This window comes from Aricia agestis, chromosome 16, assembly GCF_905147365.1.
Source record: "Aricia agestis chromosome 16, ilAriAges1.1, whole genome shotgun sequence".
Classification (NCBI taxonomy): domain Eukaryota; kingdom Metazoa; phylum Arthropoda; class Insecta; order Lepidoptera; family Lycaenidae; genus Aricia; species Aricia agestis.
The window spans coordinates 1606056-1624482 of NC_056421.1; the positions used below are offsets into that span (position 1 = coordinate 1606056).

The 18427-nt window shown below is 36.8% G+C and overlaps 1 protein-coding gene across 3 annotated transcripts in view; it reads left to right on the top strand.

Moving 5' to 3' along the window:
- LOC121734795 (protein PALS1) overlaps positions 1 to 18427 on the top strand; it is a 128336-nt gene that overhangs the window by 54072 nt on the left and 55837 nt on the right. For all 3 annotated transcript variants that reach the window (XM_042125409.1, XM_042125410.1, XM_042125411.1), the window contains 2 exons: positions 14245 to 14351; positions 17896 to 17987. In XM_042125409.1, coding sequence (XP_041981343.1) covers positions 14245 to 14351; positions 17896 to 17987 — 199 coding nt within the window. The remainder of the gene's footprint in view (positions 1 to 14244; positions 14352 to 17895; positions 17988 to 18427) is intronic.

The following is an 18427-nucleotide window of genomic DNA, read 5'->3' on the forward strand; positions in this document are numbered from 1 at the left end:
GATCTGATGAAGGATGCATAAGTAATCGAGGGAACTCCTCAAAATTTATATGGAAACATGTGGTGACTTCGGTTTCGTGAGAAGTACATATGCTATCAACAAGTAAGATTTTGCACCGAGGTACACCTGGTACACCGTGGTTCGGAAGGTGCTGAGAGAACTTCTGATTCTTTATATATACAAGTTTGGGAGTTTCGGCGTTGTTTTAAGAACAGAAAGCATATGCTACTATGCAAATTACATTTAACATCATCATCATCATCACTACCATATTATACTATTTCATAGTTTTTTAGATCGAGACTCGAGTTTGTCAAGCGATAATTAAAAAAAATCTATACCTACCTAATATTATAAACCTGAAGAGTATGTTTGCTTGAACGCGTCAATCTCAGGAAATACAGGTCCGATTTAAAAACTTATCTCAGTGTTAGATAGATCATTTATCGAGTAAGACTATAGGCTTAGATATTATATTATTACGCTAAGACTAATACGACCGAAGAAACTCAGGAAAATGTGGGAAAAACGGGGGAAATATTTTTTATGGGAAAATGTACGTAATGTTTCTGTAAAATTCCTAATTTACGCGGGCGAAGCCGCGCGGGACATCTAGTTATTTATAAGTGCTTTATTATTAAGCCGGCGCCAGACATGGGCTTCAAAGTTTGAGCAAACTTTGCACATATAGGAAAATGCCAGCAATTAACTTTGCACAAATAGGCAAATGTCAGTGCCACACTTGGCGAATTTGCGTATTTGATCACATGTCTGGCGCCCGCCTTATAATAATAATATCTAATATACTAATTGTTTACTACTTAGATTTTAGAATAAGTTTAAATTATGAAATAAAAAGAAATCAATCAATAAGAGAGGTGATGATTAAGAATAATATTACACCTAAGAACACTCTCGATCATATCAGATTGCAAATAAAAAATAATCGGCCAAGTGCGAGTTGGGCTCGCGCACGAAGGGTTCTGTACCATTATAAAACAAAAATAGGAAAAAATTGTGTTTTTTTGTATGGGAATTGGAAACCCCCCTTACCTAATTGTTTATTTTATTTAAATTGTATTATTAATTATTAAAGTATAAATACAATTGAGTATATTGTGAATATCTTTTGCCATCATTGATATCGAGCAAAAAATGGCAAAAAATCGCGTTTGTTGTATGGGAGCCCGACTTAAATAATATTTCATTTAGTATTTGTTAGTATTTGTTGTTAGAGCGGCATAATCATAATCTGTGAAAATTTCAGAAATCTAGCTATAGCGATTCTTGAGATACAGCCTGGAGACAGACAGTCGGACAGACAGATGGACAGACATCAAAGTCTCAGTAATAGGGTCCCGTTTTTACCCTTTGGATACGGAACCCTAAAAAATTTGCAGCAAGACAGAATGAATTGAACTTCAATGGTTTCACACTTTACTAGGCCAGAGGCTTTTTTGCGAACATGGCATAGAACCATAGTGTAGAGAAAGTCAAAATCGATCATACAACGACGGATCTGTGAGTGACAGACGCGACAGACGGACACGGTGAGACGTGACGGATGATACATTTCTCTCGCGCTTTTTGCCGCCGCGAGTCGCGGCCATATTGGATCAGTTAGGACTTTTGCATACGGTGCGTCTGAATTCGCAATGGGTCGCGTAAAAATAAAAATAAAAAAACCTGATGAAATTAAAAGAATATATATCTACTAATGTTCATTGAGACACTGAGATAAAATATGATGAATAATAATATTTTTGCTTAAAAGTATCCAGTGGTAGTTTCTGATGCTGGTTCTTCTTGCCGGGTTGGTTCCCGAACCCATGGTAGGAAAAAAGTAGGATTATTCTGAAAGTATCGTAATCTGTTCAAAAATAAACTACATACATATTTTCAAAAAGATTATAATGATAAGTTAATTTACCTAGAGTAACAGGCATGAAAATTACGTAACATTATCACGCTCATAAAAACAATAACCAACCCAAAAAACTTCAAGGGTATAAGCAGAGTAGACAGAATGATAGAGTATGCCGACTTAGAACGAAAATCGTCGCTAGGGTTGTTAACACACATCATGGTGTCACCTACGAATTTAAAACTATGACATATTCGATGGATGTGTTCCTCTTTGGTCGCATTGTTGTTTGTGTTTTGGCACATGTGATTAAAATTGTCAGAATCCAATTTTGAAATCTTTATTTTAAATATTTAAAAATAAATTATATCAACCAGCGCGAGGCACATTCCGTTTATAATCCTAGTGAAACCCGACGAATTTGACAGATATTGAAACTTGTCCGTCTCTTTGTAGTCGAACTACTGGTCGTTATGTCTATTGTGGTATAAGGCAACAATAACTATGCAGAAGACTTTACTTTCTATGAATTGAATATATTTTAAAAGCTCAAATAATAGCAATTATTTCAGTGAGGGGGAGTACCAACAGCATTCTTGCTATGATAGCTAGTCGACTCGATTGTCCATATGTGCGTCACTGCTGTGCCATATCTAACGGTATGGAAAAGAGGTGATGCACAATGTAGTCAAAATATGTATTATTATTTTTTAAACATAAAAGATAATGTTACTAACATAATTTAGAAGCCTTTACTAACAAATGAGTTTATGTAACTTGATTTAATAAACTATTTCATTTCATTTCGCTTTAGCTTTCTCTCACGTCTGTTTATATATTACTACGTTTTATGAACCCCACGTATACTTGTATTCGTCACCATTTCTAATCGTTGAAACCTCTCTTTCTCTTGTTCTCCACCACCCGTGGACAGTCGCAGCATCACGCGCGTTAGTCGTGTGAAAGGTCGCCCCGTCCGTTCGTGTCTTTAGTTCACAATACCCACTTCCCACGCCCGGCATGGGTGCGCCAATAATTGTTTGATGACATCCCATTGTGTTGTACTGTACTGTGTTATACTGTGTAGGAGTATAGGAACTAATTGAATGGTAGATTGAATGTAAATTATGGTTTTAGCAATTGTATCTGTTGCTGAAAGGAGTTAGGTTGTTGACTTCAGTAAATTATTAAAAGTTGCGAATATATTTTTCGAATCGTCTTCTCTTGAACCTTGCTTGAACCATCTGCGTCAATTCCTGTAAATTATTTCAATCAAAACCGGTTAAAAAGGCTTTAAAATGTTCATTTTTAAACAAAACCGGATTAGTTCAGTAGTAGTTATAAATTATGGTACTATAGTTTTTTAGCCACTGTTTGGTACTACTAATATATATAATACTAGCTGTTGCCCGCGACTTCGTCCGCGTGGACTTCAGTTTATAGCGCGCGATGTCAACAAAATTGGTGTCAAAAGCTTTTATAAAAAAACCCTGGTACCCCTTAAATCAATACAGCTGTGCAGTGTGCAAACAATAAGTACTTCATTTTTGTATGTTAAACTTTATATATTATGCCAAATTTTAAAGCTTATTTAGCCCCCCAATTACACAACTTTACCCATAAACTATTTATCATTGATAGGTTTAGCCCCAATTTCACCAACGTCTGTTAGTGTTAACAGCTTGTTAAAATATCCTGTCTTCTCTTTCATTCATATGAAAAACGAAACAGCTATCGTGATACTAATTCGAGCATTAACTTTAACAGTCGTTGGTGAAATTTGGTCTTAAGGTTACGTCACTGCCTGCACAGATAAAGTACTGAGTTATTTAATACCGTAGAATAGATATAACAATCGAAAAAAATCGAGACTTAAATGTAAGATGATACCACCTCTTATAGAAAGACTTTTGAGCAAGCGTCAGCGCGATGTAGAAGACGCACGGCGCCATCTATTATGAATTTTTTGAACAAATTTACGACCCTTACAACCCTTTTTTCCATTAAAAAAGTAGCCTATGTCCTTTCTCAGGCTTTTGACTATCAGTATACAAAATTTCATTACAATCGGTTCGGTAGTTTTGGCGTTTGGCGTGAAAGCGAGACTGACAGACAGACAGACAGACAGAGATACTTTCGCATTCATAATATTAGTACAGATTATGTGCATACTGCACAGCTGTTTTTGGGTATTTTGATTAATTAAGGGCCGCGCTACACCGGAATGGCAGCGGCGAGGCGAGCACTTTCAGCGCTGCCATTCCGGTGTAGCGCGCTGCGCGGCCCTAAGAAGGGTACCACTTACCAGGGTTTTAAAAAGTTTTTAAATTTGACACAAATTTTGTTGACACCGCGCGCTATAAACTAAAGTCCACGCGGACGAAGTCGCGGGCAACAGCTAGTTATGAATAAAAACAATAATATATAATAAAGTAGGTATGATTAGTTCTGTTATAATAATGAAGTAAAAAATAAAGCGCCATCTGTTTTCATATATTAGAATTAAAATGTAAAAATATTTTCTGGATGGAATATAGGCCAACACAACACACTCGAACTCCTTAGAAATGCAGTAGGAGTTCTATAAGATAAGATAGATTGATTATTATTATAGCAAGTGATAATATTATTAAACATAATATTCTAACGTATTAAAAACTATAAACAAAAACATAATAACTAATAAGTATGATTAGTTTTATGTTACAACGAAGTAAAGAAAAAGCGCCATCTGTTGAATCGTATTAGAACTAAAATGTTCATTGCATCGCGTCGATATATTTCTGGATTTTTTATAATATTATACATAAAATATATTTAAGATTTTTGAAATATTATTTTAATACACATCCAAGACCCAGGAACATTGAAAACTTTTTGTTCCGCCTGCGGGACTCGATCCCAGGACCCCCGGGATGAGCGCTGGCCACGCGCAATGCGAAGTAATTTTCATCGATATTTTCATGGAAATAAGATATTTTCCCACATCAAAATGTAGCCTATGTCCTTTCTCAGACTCTAGAATGACTGCGTACAAAATTTCATTGCAATCGGTTCAGTAGTTTTGGCGTGAAAGCGAGACAGACAGACAGACAGACAGACAGAGATACTTTCGCATTTATAATATTAGTATAGATTCTGTGCCACTGTGTAATTTTTTTCCCGTGGACTAATCCGGTTTTGTTTATTTTTAAACTCCTCAAATTGTATATTTTTAATTCACTTTCCAAATGACTATGAAATGCAATACTAAACACATTATAATGTCCTATTGAATTATTGTAATTTATTTATTGATATATTATAATAACGGTTTTATTAGGTAGCTGAGCCAGTGTGAAAGTTAATGTTTCCTCAAGATCTGCTTCGTATATTATGCTAATGATAAAATTGTAGTAAATGTCAGCTGACTTCCTGTTTTCGAATACAACAGTCCAAACCACGAGACGAGGTATTGTTAAATATCTAAGTATGAAATGGAGTGTAGTGGAGTGAACCGTAATGATGATGATAATGATTAATGACATCTACTATATTCTATACCAGGGGTCACCAATTAGTTTCGCTCAGGGTCCGTTTTAAGACATGAAATGACCTTCGCGGTCCACACAGTTTATATAAAAAATTTAATTAAACGTAAAGTAAAGTAGTAAAGGTAATTACGAAAATTACAAAGGTATTTTTAGATATCAATGAAAAAAGTAACCATTTTTTGTAGCTAATTATCTCTCTGAAGTTTGGAGTGAAATGTTGGTGCAAGCTATAGATAATTGACATTAAATCCTGGAGATGTTCAAGTCCTGAGATGAACGAAGTCCGCACACAATAGGCTGGCGGTCCGGATGCGGACCGCGGTCCGCCATTTGGTGACCCCTGGTCTATACCAACTCCGTTGCGCCAAATTTGTTTATCGCGTGGGAACCGTACATTTTTTCGGGATAAAAAGTATCCTATGTCCTACCCGGGATTCCAAAGTATCTACATACAAAATTTAAGCAAAATTGGTTCAGCGGCAGCGGTTTGGGCGTGAAGAGGCAACATAGACAGACATACACTTTCGCATTTATAATATTAGTATGGATAACATAAAACAAACCTTTTTGTTCTCGTATTTGTTATTCATATGCACTAGGTTTTAGAATAGGATTTAGGTTATTCATATCTGTGTCCGGTGATTGGCATGCATCGTTAATTATTGTGAGGCAATCTGTCATGGCACAGTGGTCGCTGACACTGGCACCAACACCAAATTACAGTACAATAGTGAAAATCAAAATAACATGATGTATTGGCGAAGACGCTAATGTGATAAATGTGCACGTTTTTCTTTGCACAGCTCTTAAAAATCTGCTTGTCCTTCAGTCAGCTTCAGTCTAAAGAGACGCTTATACGGGCAACTAAAATTCGTCCACTCTCGTCAACTTTGACGTCACGACTACAGCAAGCAATTTTCGGCAACAAGCAGCAACAATCAGCAACTAGTTATTAGGCAGTACTGTCATACACGAGCCCATCGGATATTCGTCAATTCGTATCGTCGCAATTTATTAAAATTGCCCCATGTTGCTCCACTAAATTGCTCCAGCTCGCTCCATTCGTGTCGCTGGCAATTAATTGCCCGTGTAAGCGCTTCTTTAAATCGTATTCAAGTTGAAGTCTGTGATGATGTTTAGTTTTTAAGTTTGTGATGGCCGAAAATCCGGAAATTGTTTTTGTTTTTACTGATAGCCGCACCCCTTGATGCAACTTCACGTACCCCTGGGGGTACGCGTACCACTAATTGGGAAACACTGATTAATAAGCTCTTTCAAATAATTTCTCCCCCTTTTTTCCACACTTTCCTCTATTTCTTCGCTCCTATTAGTATAAGCGTAATAAAATGTAGCCTATAGCCTTCCTCGATTAATGGGCTATCCTACACTGAAAGAATTTTTCAAATCGGACCAGTAGTTCCTGAGATTAGCGCGTTCAAACAAACAAATAAACAAACTCTTCCCAATTATAATATAATAACTAAATAACTAAATGACTAAGTAATTATTAATATAATATTAGTATTCACAATCAACCCAAGAAATGCTAATTCAAAGAGGCTTACGGCCGTTCCCAATATTTGATCTATCTCTGGTTTTGCCCTACTAGAGATAGGAATAGCTCAGAATTGATAATACGTAATAGTCCAGTCTGCAAATCAATTATTATACCCGGAGTGTTATGGATTGTAAAATTGCCGTAAACATATTATGTTTCACACGTCGTTTCAGACTAGTATAGTGTTTACATATTGTGACGTCACAGATTGCCACATTTTATTTATCACTTATCTGTGTAATAATTAGTTGGCCAGACATACCTGTGTCGGAGACGCGTGTTCGAAATTCGAACGCCCACTTTTTAACGTGTTTTGTGATGTTTGAAATTGGAACAGTTTGTTTTTGTTAGTGCGCTTGTAGTGCGATGAAATATTTGCATAAATGCAGAATAAACGCCTCTTTTATGTGTTGTTTCTAACGAGTAACATTCGTTTAATTATTTTTGTTTGTGTTATCATATTTTATTATGGTGAAAAGAGTTTGGTTTTGTGATTTATTTACATCGAAAGATCCGGACAGGTAGATGGTTAAATTAATATTAGGAATTACCAGTGTTGCAATAATTAGTAGAGTCGTGCTTTGATTTATCACAACTGTAATTATCTTATCAAAGCAAGCGATTGCATTCATTCCTAATATTAGTATTTAATTTTTTAATTTGAATTATTATTATTGCCTTATGCCTGAACAGTGAACACTCTTGTGTCACAGTTTTTCTTGAATCCAGTAATACTGAGTCAAATATTGGTGTCACAGCTAGTATATTCCTCTAAATGAAATTAGTCTTTGCACAGGTATAATACAATGAATGATGAGAAGTTCTATCCGCATTTTAGATACCACTTTCGCTGAAAACTGTAAAGCAGTACAGAATTCTCCAGCTCTGTCACACTCGGATGTGACGTCACGATGTACACAATTGGTTTCCTGTCAAACCTGAGCCGCTGCTTTTGTGAAACCCCCGTAAACGTGACCATTGTTTACGAATGGACGTTTGGAATTCGATCATGCTCCACAAAACAGTATTTTTTAAGACTGTCGTTTACTGACATTGACCTAAAAAATTACTGTAGGTCTGCGTCCTATTTTTACAAATTTGAGTCAAAGATAACCCTGGGTTAAAAGAAGAGAAGATTATTTTAATTCAGTCAGATAATTATTATGATATTGAATGTAATTGAATCACTTCTTGGTAAAAATTCATGTTCAATTAAATAATAATACACTTTCCTTGCACTTATTCCACTTTATTTTAATAGATTTATCATGATATTTTTTTCAAAACCAATCGTGTACTTATATAATAATTTTGTAGTAAATCTATTAAAATAAAGTGGAATTGGTGCAAGGAAAGTGTATAATTATTTAATTTAGATAATGATTGCGTTATATTCTAATGTTAGACTCTTAAAAATGAATAAAAACCTTTTTTACTTTAGTAGCTATTTAATTTTCTGTGCTGTTCGCTCAGTTTACTTGCACAGTGTACCAAATTATCAGATATTAAATACCTGATGGAATATTTGTGATGTAATTAATTTCCTATTCCCTTTGAAGAGGCTTGCCGCTTGATTTTACATCAATATTTAAAATTAATTATTCATTTAGATTTGACCTGCATAGTGAGTTCTAGCCTTTAGGCACTGCGAAGTATAAATCGTTGAAATAATAATAAGTTTAGTGTCAATTTCTTTACTTAAATAAAGAAATACCTAGCACTAGGTCTTTCCCTCTTCATATTATTAAGAATAATGATATTTTGACAAACTAGGAGAGTGGTACTTTTTTTTTGAAGCAATAACGTGGAAATGAAAAGATTATCAACGTCGATTTCAATATTCTTAAAACCCCATTTAAACTTGAAAAATCCACAGTCTGTCGGACGCTGCATAAAAAATTAACGTGTCCGTACGACTCCGGTAAAAGGGTGTGGGAACTTCACACTTGCCATGCTAGACTATTCCGGAATATTTTTCGTGGAAAAAAGTGTAAGTATAAAGCTTCCTTTAAAACGCTACTCAAATTAAGATGTGCTTAAGTGCTCTAAGATATACACATATTTGATACAAGGTCCTAAAATTTGTGAAACTTTTGCAACATTTCCATTTATTTAAATTACACATGACATTGATACGGTATCAAACGCTTTATATGGGTCAGACACAATACTTGTTACCTGCCGGGGAGCGCCGGGTATTGTCTAGCGGACATCCGATCCCGAGTGTGACGCCCATTCAGCCGCACCAACATGTGGGTGTACCGCAGGGATCTGTTCTGGGGCCTACGTTGTACTTTGTGTACATTATTGACAGTTTGCTTAGTTTTGATAAAAATTGTCTTAAACTTTTATAATATTATTTAATTTCATAGAAAAGATGATTAAGAAAATATCGCCGTTATGATAATTCAATGAGAACTACAGAAAAACCAGAAAATCAATTGTAATTTACATATTTTCTGTAACAACAATAATGTTGGTCTAAATAAACCTGCTAAGAAAGCTTTGTGGCTAGAAACTATTGATTAGCTATATACAATTACGCGCACCGCTAGTCGGGTGAAATCTGTATTAATGTGATTGTCGATATTAACAAATGGCCACGAACGATTGTGACAGACTTCGTTAATGGACGGTGGGACAGAAGTAATAGATATTGCGGTGATAGGCCTTTAGATACTTACTTAGATAAAATATCTTTTGGGTTATTAATAATGCTAAATATACAGGATGTAACAAAACTAACTGCTAATACTTTAGGGTGTGTAAGTATCTTTATGTTTCACCACTTTCTGATAAAGTGCCTATTAGGCTATTCACAACTTTTTTGACAGATTCTCCATACTTGATCTGTCAAGTTAATTGGTGGATAGCCTTATTAGGAAGTGGTGAAACAGGCCCTAAGTGTCTTATAATTATTATAGAGTTCACTGTGAAAGTAGCAGCGCTGACAGAGCAAATTTTATTTTGCTATTTGTATGGGTAACTATTTGGGCGCTGCTACTTTCACAGTGAATTCAATACAGGGGGCTCATACATATTCAAAAGTATTATCACTTACTTTGGTATATTATGTAGTATGTACCTCGTAAATATATCTTTTCATGTAAGTAAAGTAATTCGGTGAGGAATAAAATTGATGTAAAATGATGCAACACGTTATGCATAATATTATTATTAAAACGTTAACGATGTAAGTAACAAAAAACGTACATTAATTTTACTTATTTTAAATGCATAAAATATAAAAAGTAATTCTCATATTTAATTAATTAATCTAAATTGTTATCATAATATTTTGGTAAGAAACTATTGAAATTCTTTGAATATTACTTCCAAAGGGGTACATGGTCCGCATTCGTTTTTATTTTTAACCTTTCTCTTTTTACAATAGTGTAAAGTTTACACGTGTTTTCTGTTCCGAGTTCTCGTAGCACGGGTCAGCAAGTTTATTTTGAAAGTATTGATCAGAGTATTTTCAGAGCTACTGCATACAATAATTAAGCTTCAGCTTAGTTTTGCTTTACCCCGATATAGAACACTTAGTAAATGAGAGTTATTAGTTTGTAGGGATATATTATGTTAAGGAAATTAATTTTGATTATAAGTGTTCGCGCAAACATTATCCTGATTTATAATAGTACGGGAGCCCTACAACAATTTTTTTTATTACTATCAAGCAAATTTTTTTGAGAGTAGCGTCATTTTGATAAGATACACAATATTTTTGTTTGCGAAAAATCTCGAAAGTGGTAGCGAAAGGATTTCATACTTTGAGTTGATGGTCCTAAAATATGGACCGTTAATGATTGGATAAATCTGTGGAAAATAAAATTTTACACAATTTTACTCTAGCTCTAGTCTAGTTTACAATTACTTAACTTTAATTAAATGAATATTTTGACATAAGTCCCATACATTAAAATACGCTTAATTGCTACGGGAGAATTAATAATAAGATGCAGTTTTTGAAAATTAACAGTAGTCTCACATTTAGCAACACAATTATTATTGTTGTTCAATGATAAAAAAATATATCAATATAGCACTCCACAATTCAGTCATCAATAAATTGTTTGCAAATACACTTGTCTCAATGAAAATCAAAACTGCATCCATAAATACTGTAGTATATAATTATTGATAAATAAAGACAGGCACGCCCACTAGTAGTGGGGATGATATTTGGAGATAGTCGCCCGGGCAGTGCGAGGCTCTCTTCTTGATCATCCACTAGCGGAGTGGTAGTGCTTAGTGATACAGTATTCTGTGTTTAATTTACTCGCCCTACAAGAGTGCACAAATTCTACAAGTACCTATCTAATAAGTAATAACCGTCTCCTTTTAGGTGGTTAAACACCTGTGCCACAGATTACTAAATAGTTTATGCGCTGCACATGAGTTCTCATGCGGTGTCAAGACACACTTGAAATGAGATGGCGACCTCACCGTCCGTTATAGTCACGGGCGGAACGACGCGCCTCGCTGACCTCTCCCTTTTTGTCTCAATTTCGTTATTCAATGCAGTTATTATCTATACTTCTATATCTTCTATATCTTCTTCTATATCACAGCGTAAAATATAATTAATGCGGAAGTTTGTCTGTCTATAGCTATTTGTCTGTCTGTCTGTGTCTGTTAGGTAACAAACTGTTATGATTACTTTAAATGTCTGTCCGTTGACGAGGTCTTTTAAGACAGATAGACGGCAGACACACTTTCGCATGATAATATTACTGTAACTTTGTAGAACAAAATTCTGCTGGATCCGTACCTTTTTCTATGACAAAGAGTAGCCTTAAGCCTATATATAGGTATATCTCGCGCTTTACTCTGTAACTCCAAAAATGTCTCTATTACTGCATAGCTGTATTGCAAAGCAACATAGGATAAACAGAGGGAAGCGTCCTCGTTTTATACTAAACGTATGTAGTGATGATGTGAATGAATGTTTTCTGCAACCTCTTCGCGAAGTAGCTTAAACGGTTCTGATGAAATATGGCATGAAGGTTCTTCTAGTCACAGTTTACACAGATATACACTGCCGAAAAATAGATTTGTTGCTGTTGTGGAAATTAATTTTCTTTCGCAAGATAAGAAGTGTAAAACTAATAAACTTTAATCATGTTCAAACTTTTGGAACCGTGATTTTCTTGGCCTATCACTATCTAATCTAAAAACCCTTTACATGTTAATAAAGGGCCCTATAAAGGTTGTAACGATACGGTTCAGTACCTTATAAGGGAGATTCACTGCACATAGGGTGTCACGCAGTATAATCATAGTCGTAAGAAATGCGTTTTTCTTACACATTCTGTCTGTTACATTGTAAACATACTATGGATTTTATCATAGTTTATTTTATTACCAATAAAGTTTATGTAGCTCTGTCGTTAGATTTGTTTGTCTGCATTGACTATAATAAAAAATAAGGACGTGAGTGGATACTGGATGAAGTTAGTAACAAAAAATTTGAAAATGTTCGTTTTTGAATTTATAAAAATCTAGCTATTTGACCGTTTTGCTCGGTTTCAATAAAACACGAATAAAATGACATTTTTTAAAAATGATTCCTAGCTAGATCGATTTATCATCCCCGAAACGCCCTATATACTAAATTTCATGAAAATCGTTGGAGCCGATTCCGAGATTCCAATTATATATACAAGAATTGCTCGTTTAAAGATATAAGATATGTTTTTTTGTATAACCAGATATAATTATTAGATAGATGCTGTAGTAGAAAAGCTTGTAACTTTTCAAATTTTAAGGGTTAAATTAGTAATTTCCCTTATGTTATTAAAATATGTTATCCTCTTCATTCACTTACGTCTTCAATAATAACTAGCTAAAGCCGAATTTGTGAGGGCTCCCGTCATTTTTTTGCGTGGTAATAATATTCTTTTTAAGGCAGTTTTTTTTTAATTTTAACAGTAACCAAACCTTGACTGACCGATAAAAATACTATGTTAAAGCATAAACCAATAGGCGTGATAATTTTTTCGTAAAGTGTACCACAAAAGTGCTCAGGGTTGTAGGATATACCGGGGCTCGTTTCGTTCGCCCTGATTACAATATATTTTGTGTTTAAGCAGAAGGCTCTAAGCGAGTATCTCTCAGCAAGGGTGTGAGATACTCTTTTAGAGCCTTCCGTGTGTGTGGGGTGTCAGGCCGAGCTGAGGTGTGTAATGTAGTTACGAACTCAGAAAACTTCGACAACGCTATTCAGTGTCATAGCATAGCGCTAATTGGTTCGGTACAGTACAGTATAGTTCCTCTTTTCCACGCATTAAATAATAAACCAGTTCCTCTAATTAAGCTCTGCCTCACTCATTTGGGAAAACTTGACGTCAGAAAATTTTAGAGTTCATTAAAAATTGTAAAACGGTTTGTTTTTAAAGCGAATAGGTTAGCTAGTAGCACTTTGTTTAAAAGTGCATGCTATTTTAACGCCATAGTTGACTCAGTCCCACGAGCATAATCTTAGAGAGGACCAAAATTAAAACTTATGGCACCATCTCATAAATTACATGAAAGACAGCTGTTTCACCTCCTGGCGACGTCATCCAAGATTGTGTAGAATCAATATGTCTAAATGCCTCGATAAAAATATGGTTGGCACCACGTTGGCACTGAGGGAGGACATTTTTAAGAAGAAAATTCTTGTGATTTTTTTTTATGAAATAAGGGGGCAAACGAGCAAACGGGTCACCTGATGGAAAGCAACTTCCGTCGCCCATGGACACTCGCAGCATCAGAAGAGCTGCAGGTGCGTTGCCGGCCTTTTAAGAGGGAATAAAATAGGAGAGGGTAGGGATGGGAAGGGAAGCGAATAGGGGAGAGTAGGGAAGGGAATAGGGTAGGGGATTGGGCCTCCGGTAAACTCACTCACTCGGCGAAACACAGCGCAAGCGCTGTTTCACGCCGGTTTTCTGTGAGAACGTGGTATTTATCCGGTCGAGCCGGCCCATTCGTGCCGAAGCATGGCTCTCCCACATATGTTACTAGTTTACTAGAGTAGAGTTCTCGCATAACTTTGACATCATTCAGTAAACTGGAAAGGAATTTTTTAGACCACTGATCTACTGCCAATAGTACCAACGGGCGGGCCACATCCAATCCGCTCACCTCTCGCCGCACCAAAGAGAACAAAATCGAACACTGCGCCAACCCCTTTTATTTTTGCCGAACGATAATAAACTCGTGTGTCTATTACCTGTCCGCCATCCACTTAGATGTATCTTTGCTCTGTTTTATCTTTGTCTAATCTTACTGTCTGTATATTTCAGGCCCCGGCGGCGGTCGGGCTCCAGCATCGTGGTGCTCGGGGCGGAGGAGAAGGCGCCGCCGGATGACGAGGCCGACATGCTCACCATGCTGTCGCTCACCGACACCGGTCAGTATCCGTGCGGCTGAAGAACAGAGCACGCGTCGTACGCGCCGCATTTTAGAATCCGTTGTATCATTGTATAAAATGATGTGAAACCTCGCACATTCGTCGGCAGTCTTTTCGTGTACTATGCGGTGCGTTCGACGCGTACGGCGCGTACGGTGCTGACAAAATATGTTTGAACAACTATAGACAGGAACTTGACTTGATAACCTTAGCTCTCGGTCACTAAAGCACCGGTCAGCATCCAGAATCTAGAAGGAAAATAACACTATAGAACTAGGCCTAGTTGTTTTGCACATTTCCATATGATGGAAATGTGCAAAACAACTAGGCCTAGCACATACATAACAATATTATGTTCATTTTGCCAATGTTCATCTAAGTAAGTATATCAATCTGGATGAGAAACAGCGCTGCCAACTAAATTATTATGGACCGATACTTACAGAAAATGGCTCAAAATACAAACATAATATCTAGAATCCCTTCGGCCGGAAAAAATGTTAAAATAGAAATTTGCACTATAGTTGAGCTAAACTCAATACGTGAATCCTAACTATTCGATTTTCAGGTCTATTGTAAAATTTTTGTTGTTGTTCGTTAACTAATTTTTCCTATATGTTTCTATGAAAATTATCCTTAAGTCATGCGCATAAAGGTTATATTACCCTGATCGATTATCGGTTAAACTTAAGCTAATAATAAGTTTATGATCGGAAAAGCTATCAAGCACAATAAAAATAGTTTTCAGATAAAAATAACATCCTTCCAGTTTTAAAAGAAAACAGTACCCCTATTCTGCGTTTTTAATTCAACTTTGATACAGTTTCGATGCAAAATAAGAACAAACAGTATTCTATAATTAGTAAAACTATATGGAACGAACTATCGCCAGCAATATTTCCGGACCAATACAATCTGCAAACCTTCAAGAAGAAAACTTAATATTATGCTTAACACTACAACGCCGGCACTCCACTTGCAACTCTTCTGATGTTGCAAGTGGCCATGGGCGACGGTAGTTGCTTTCCATCAGGTGAGTGGTGACCCATTTGCGCGTTTGCCCCATAATTTTATTTAAAAATCGAGCTGGTTGTTAAATCAATGTCGAACGCGTTCTAATTGGTAAAAAAAAAACAAAAATTCCAACATCACATGGTTGTTCGTCGTAATTTGTATGGCCTAAATATGAGAATTTTTTGCTATTTGATAGGTCATAGGATCAAGATTGGATAGAAAGCTTTATTAATATTGGTTGCTGTATTTAATACATATGAGAATCGGGTTACAGGAGTAAAAATAATATTTGATGGGCAACATAAAATTTTACGAGGGACCGTCGTATTTTTCCTGCCCGCTATAAATTGCCCGCTTTTCTTATGGACTATGACGGAAAGTGTTATCACTTTTTTATTATTTTATATTTTGTTATAACTACCGTTATAGCTCAGATCATAATTGTGGTAAAAAAGGGCAATTGTCGGGTAGATCATAATATAACATATTAAAATTATAACATGATTTTATAACAATATGGCTGATTGTTTTTGTTTACCGATGGCCAATGTGAAAACCCCATCCCACCAAAAACATTTCTTGCAAAATGTCGCCGTGACAACCACATAAAACCTTATGTGGTTGTCTCGGCGACATTTTACAAGAAATGTTTTTGGGTAAACCTACCCTGTGAAAAAGAATTAATGAGATCTCATGTAGAGTCAAGCTTATGAATCTACACGGCCTAACTCCACTGGATCTAAATTAAACAAGTTCTACATACCAGCAATACCAGTAAATACGTATGGATTCGCCGTTTCTCTACCGTCACGGAGGCATACTGTTAATTATATTCTGTGACGGAGGTGATGCGAATATTTAGTTTCTGATATAGCAAAAAGCTATATTTTTAAATCCACGCTACTGTAATATTGTATAAATACCACTTTTTCTGTCCGTCTTATACTGCTCCTTTCAGGCCAACACAAAAGAATTTCGGGCAACTGCATCTTCTATTTTAACCGACTTTCAAAAGAGAAGGTTCTATGATAGGCTGTAAATTATTTTTTATTATAAACTAGGCTACATCGAATACTTGACTTATGCACCTTGTATAGAAGCAGTGACCTTCGTCAAACAATAGCAAGACGCTGGGGTAACGGGGTTACTTATAATCATTTTCAATACATTCAGTATAATTTAGCACGATATATGAATGGTATAAATTGTTCCATTGTTATAAGCTTTTCACATCAATTCTAATTCGGTTTTAATTGTATCTTTGACGTGATGATGAAGTATCATTAGTTTCATTTGTGCTCCACAAACGCAGATTTTAGTTAATACCTGTGTATAATTTGGCGTTTGTGCGAAATTGAAAAGAGATTTTTTTTTGTTGATTCTTAGTGCCTACATGATGATGTAGGCATCTTATCCAGCCAGTCAGTTTCCCATTATAAAGACGTAAGAACCGATGTACTTATAGCAATATTTAGAATCTCCCAAGTCCATAGGCGTAGCCAGCCTTGGGCTCAGGGTGGGGCAGCACTCAACCTATCGTTGATTGTTGTTAGTATAATAATATTTTTTTGTTTAATTAGGCACCTTATAATTTAGAGCCAGGGTGCGGCAAGCGCCCCAGCTTGCCCCAGTGTGGCTACGCCCATGCCGAAGTCCCGACCTTGGTTTAAAATGCACACCTGTTTAAAATATCCATCGATTCGATGCAGTCGACTGAACACCCAAAGTGAGGCTAGGGTGGTGACGTCACAACTCACAACTCACTAGGGCTGCCACTGGCCAAATTTGATATTTTAAAACTAGGACAAAAGGAAAAACCCGGTATGAATAAATTTTAAGCTAAAAAGGTCTTTAACATAAAAAATAACATTCCGGTCCGGCCTGGTCGCAGTCCAGACTCCAGGACGCCCCTCATAGATTGCCATCCATCCGGGGAAACTGGTTAAGTAAATTTTTATTTTGCAAAATAAAATCATTCCACCAGTTTAAATGCTACGATGCCACAGACAGAACACACACAAATAAACCCATTTTTTTTTTGGTCGGAGGTTAAAAATCAGACTGACAACCCTATTCGCGAGCCACCGGCCGTGTAACTACCCTCATTCATACGACAAATTGGACGGATATTTATGTTCTCCCTCACATTATAGCCTTTATGCCGACGGCTTAAGGATCACCCGTACCGGTATTTAAAGTTTTGAATTTTAACGAAGGATCGATTTATAATCCTTTATTGCGCTGCTAATCGCTATCATGTTTCTTTCTGCTTATTATTGTATACAAAATTAATACAATTGTATACTTACCATCCTCTTGTGCTTGTAAATTAACCATCTCCAAAGTTAGGTAACGAAGGTATTCATTGACCAAACGATCAATTAATAGAGAAAATAAAATATGCTTGACTGTTTTGGATAGTATTTTTTTAAATCATTAGTTTTACGAGGATCTACAAATTAAGTGAAAGTTGAAACCTTTTAGCATTGAAGATAAAGTCATAATTAACATCCCTCCTTCTCAATTCCAGGCCCTCACCGCGAGATGGCGGTGGACGTGCCGGACAGCTTCATCGCCCGCAACAAGACCCCGCCCCGCTACCCGCCCCCCCGCCCCCCGCAGGTACGCCCCGCCCCCAGGGACGAGCCCCGCCCCTCCTCCGGTTCCGGCACCTCCTACAGCACCCGCTCCGACTCCAGCAGCAAGGACGGCATCAAGGGGTCCGACTTCCTCCGCACTTCAGATGCGAGCAAGGGGTCCGACTTCCTCCGCACTTCTGACGTCAGCAAGGGGTCCGACTTCCTCAGGACTTCTGACGTCAGCAAGGGGTCCGACTTCTTGCGCATCTCTGACGTCAGCAAGGGGTCCGACTTCAAGGGGTCCGACTTCCTGCGTATGTCGGACATTAGCAAGGGGTCCGAGTTCCTGCGGACTTCGGACGTCAGCAAGTCCTCGACGGCGAAGTGCGAATCGGAGTCGGACAGTCAAAAGATTCTGCTGATACCGAACGGAGACGACCTGCTTGACTGCAGGGAGGCCAAGTTCTCGGCGAGTACAGACTC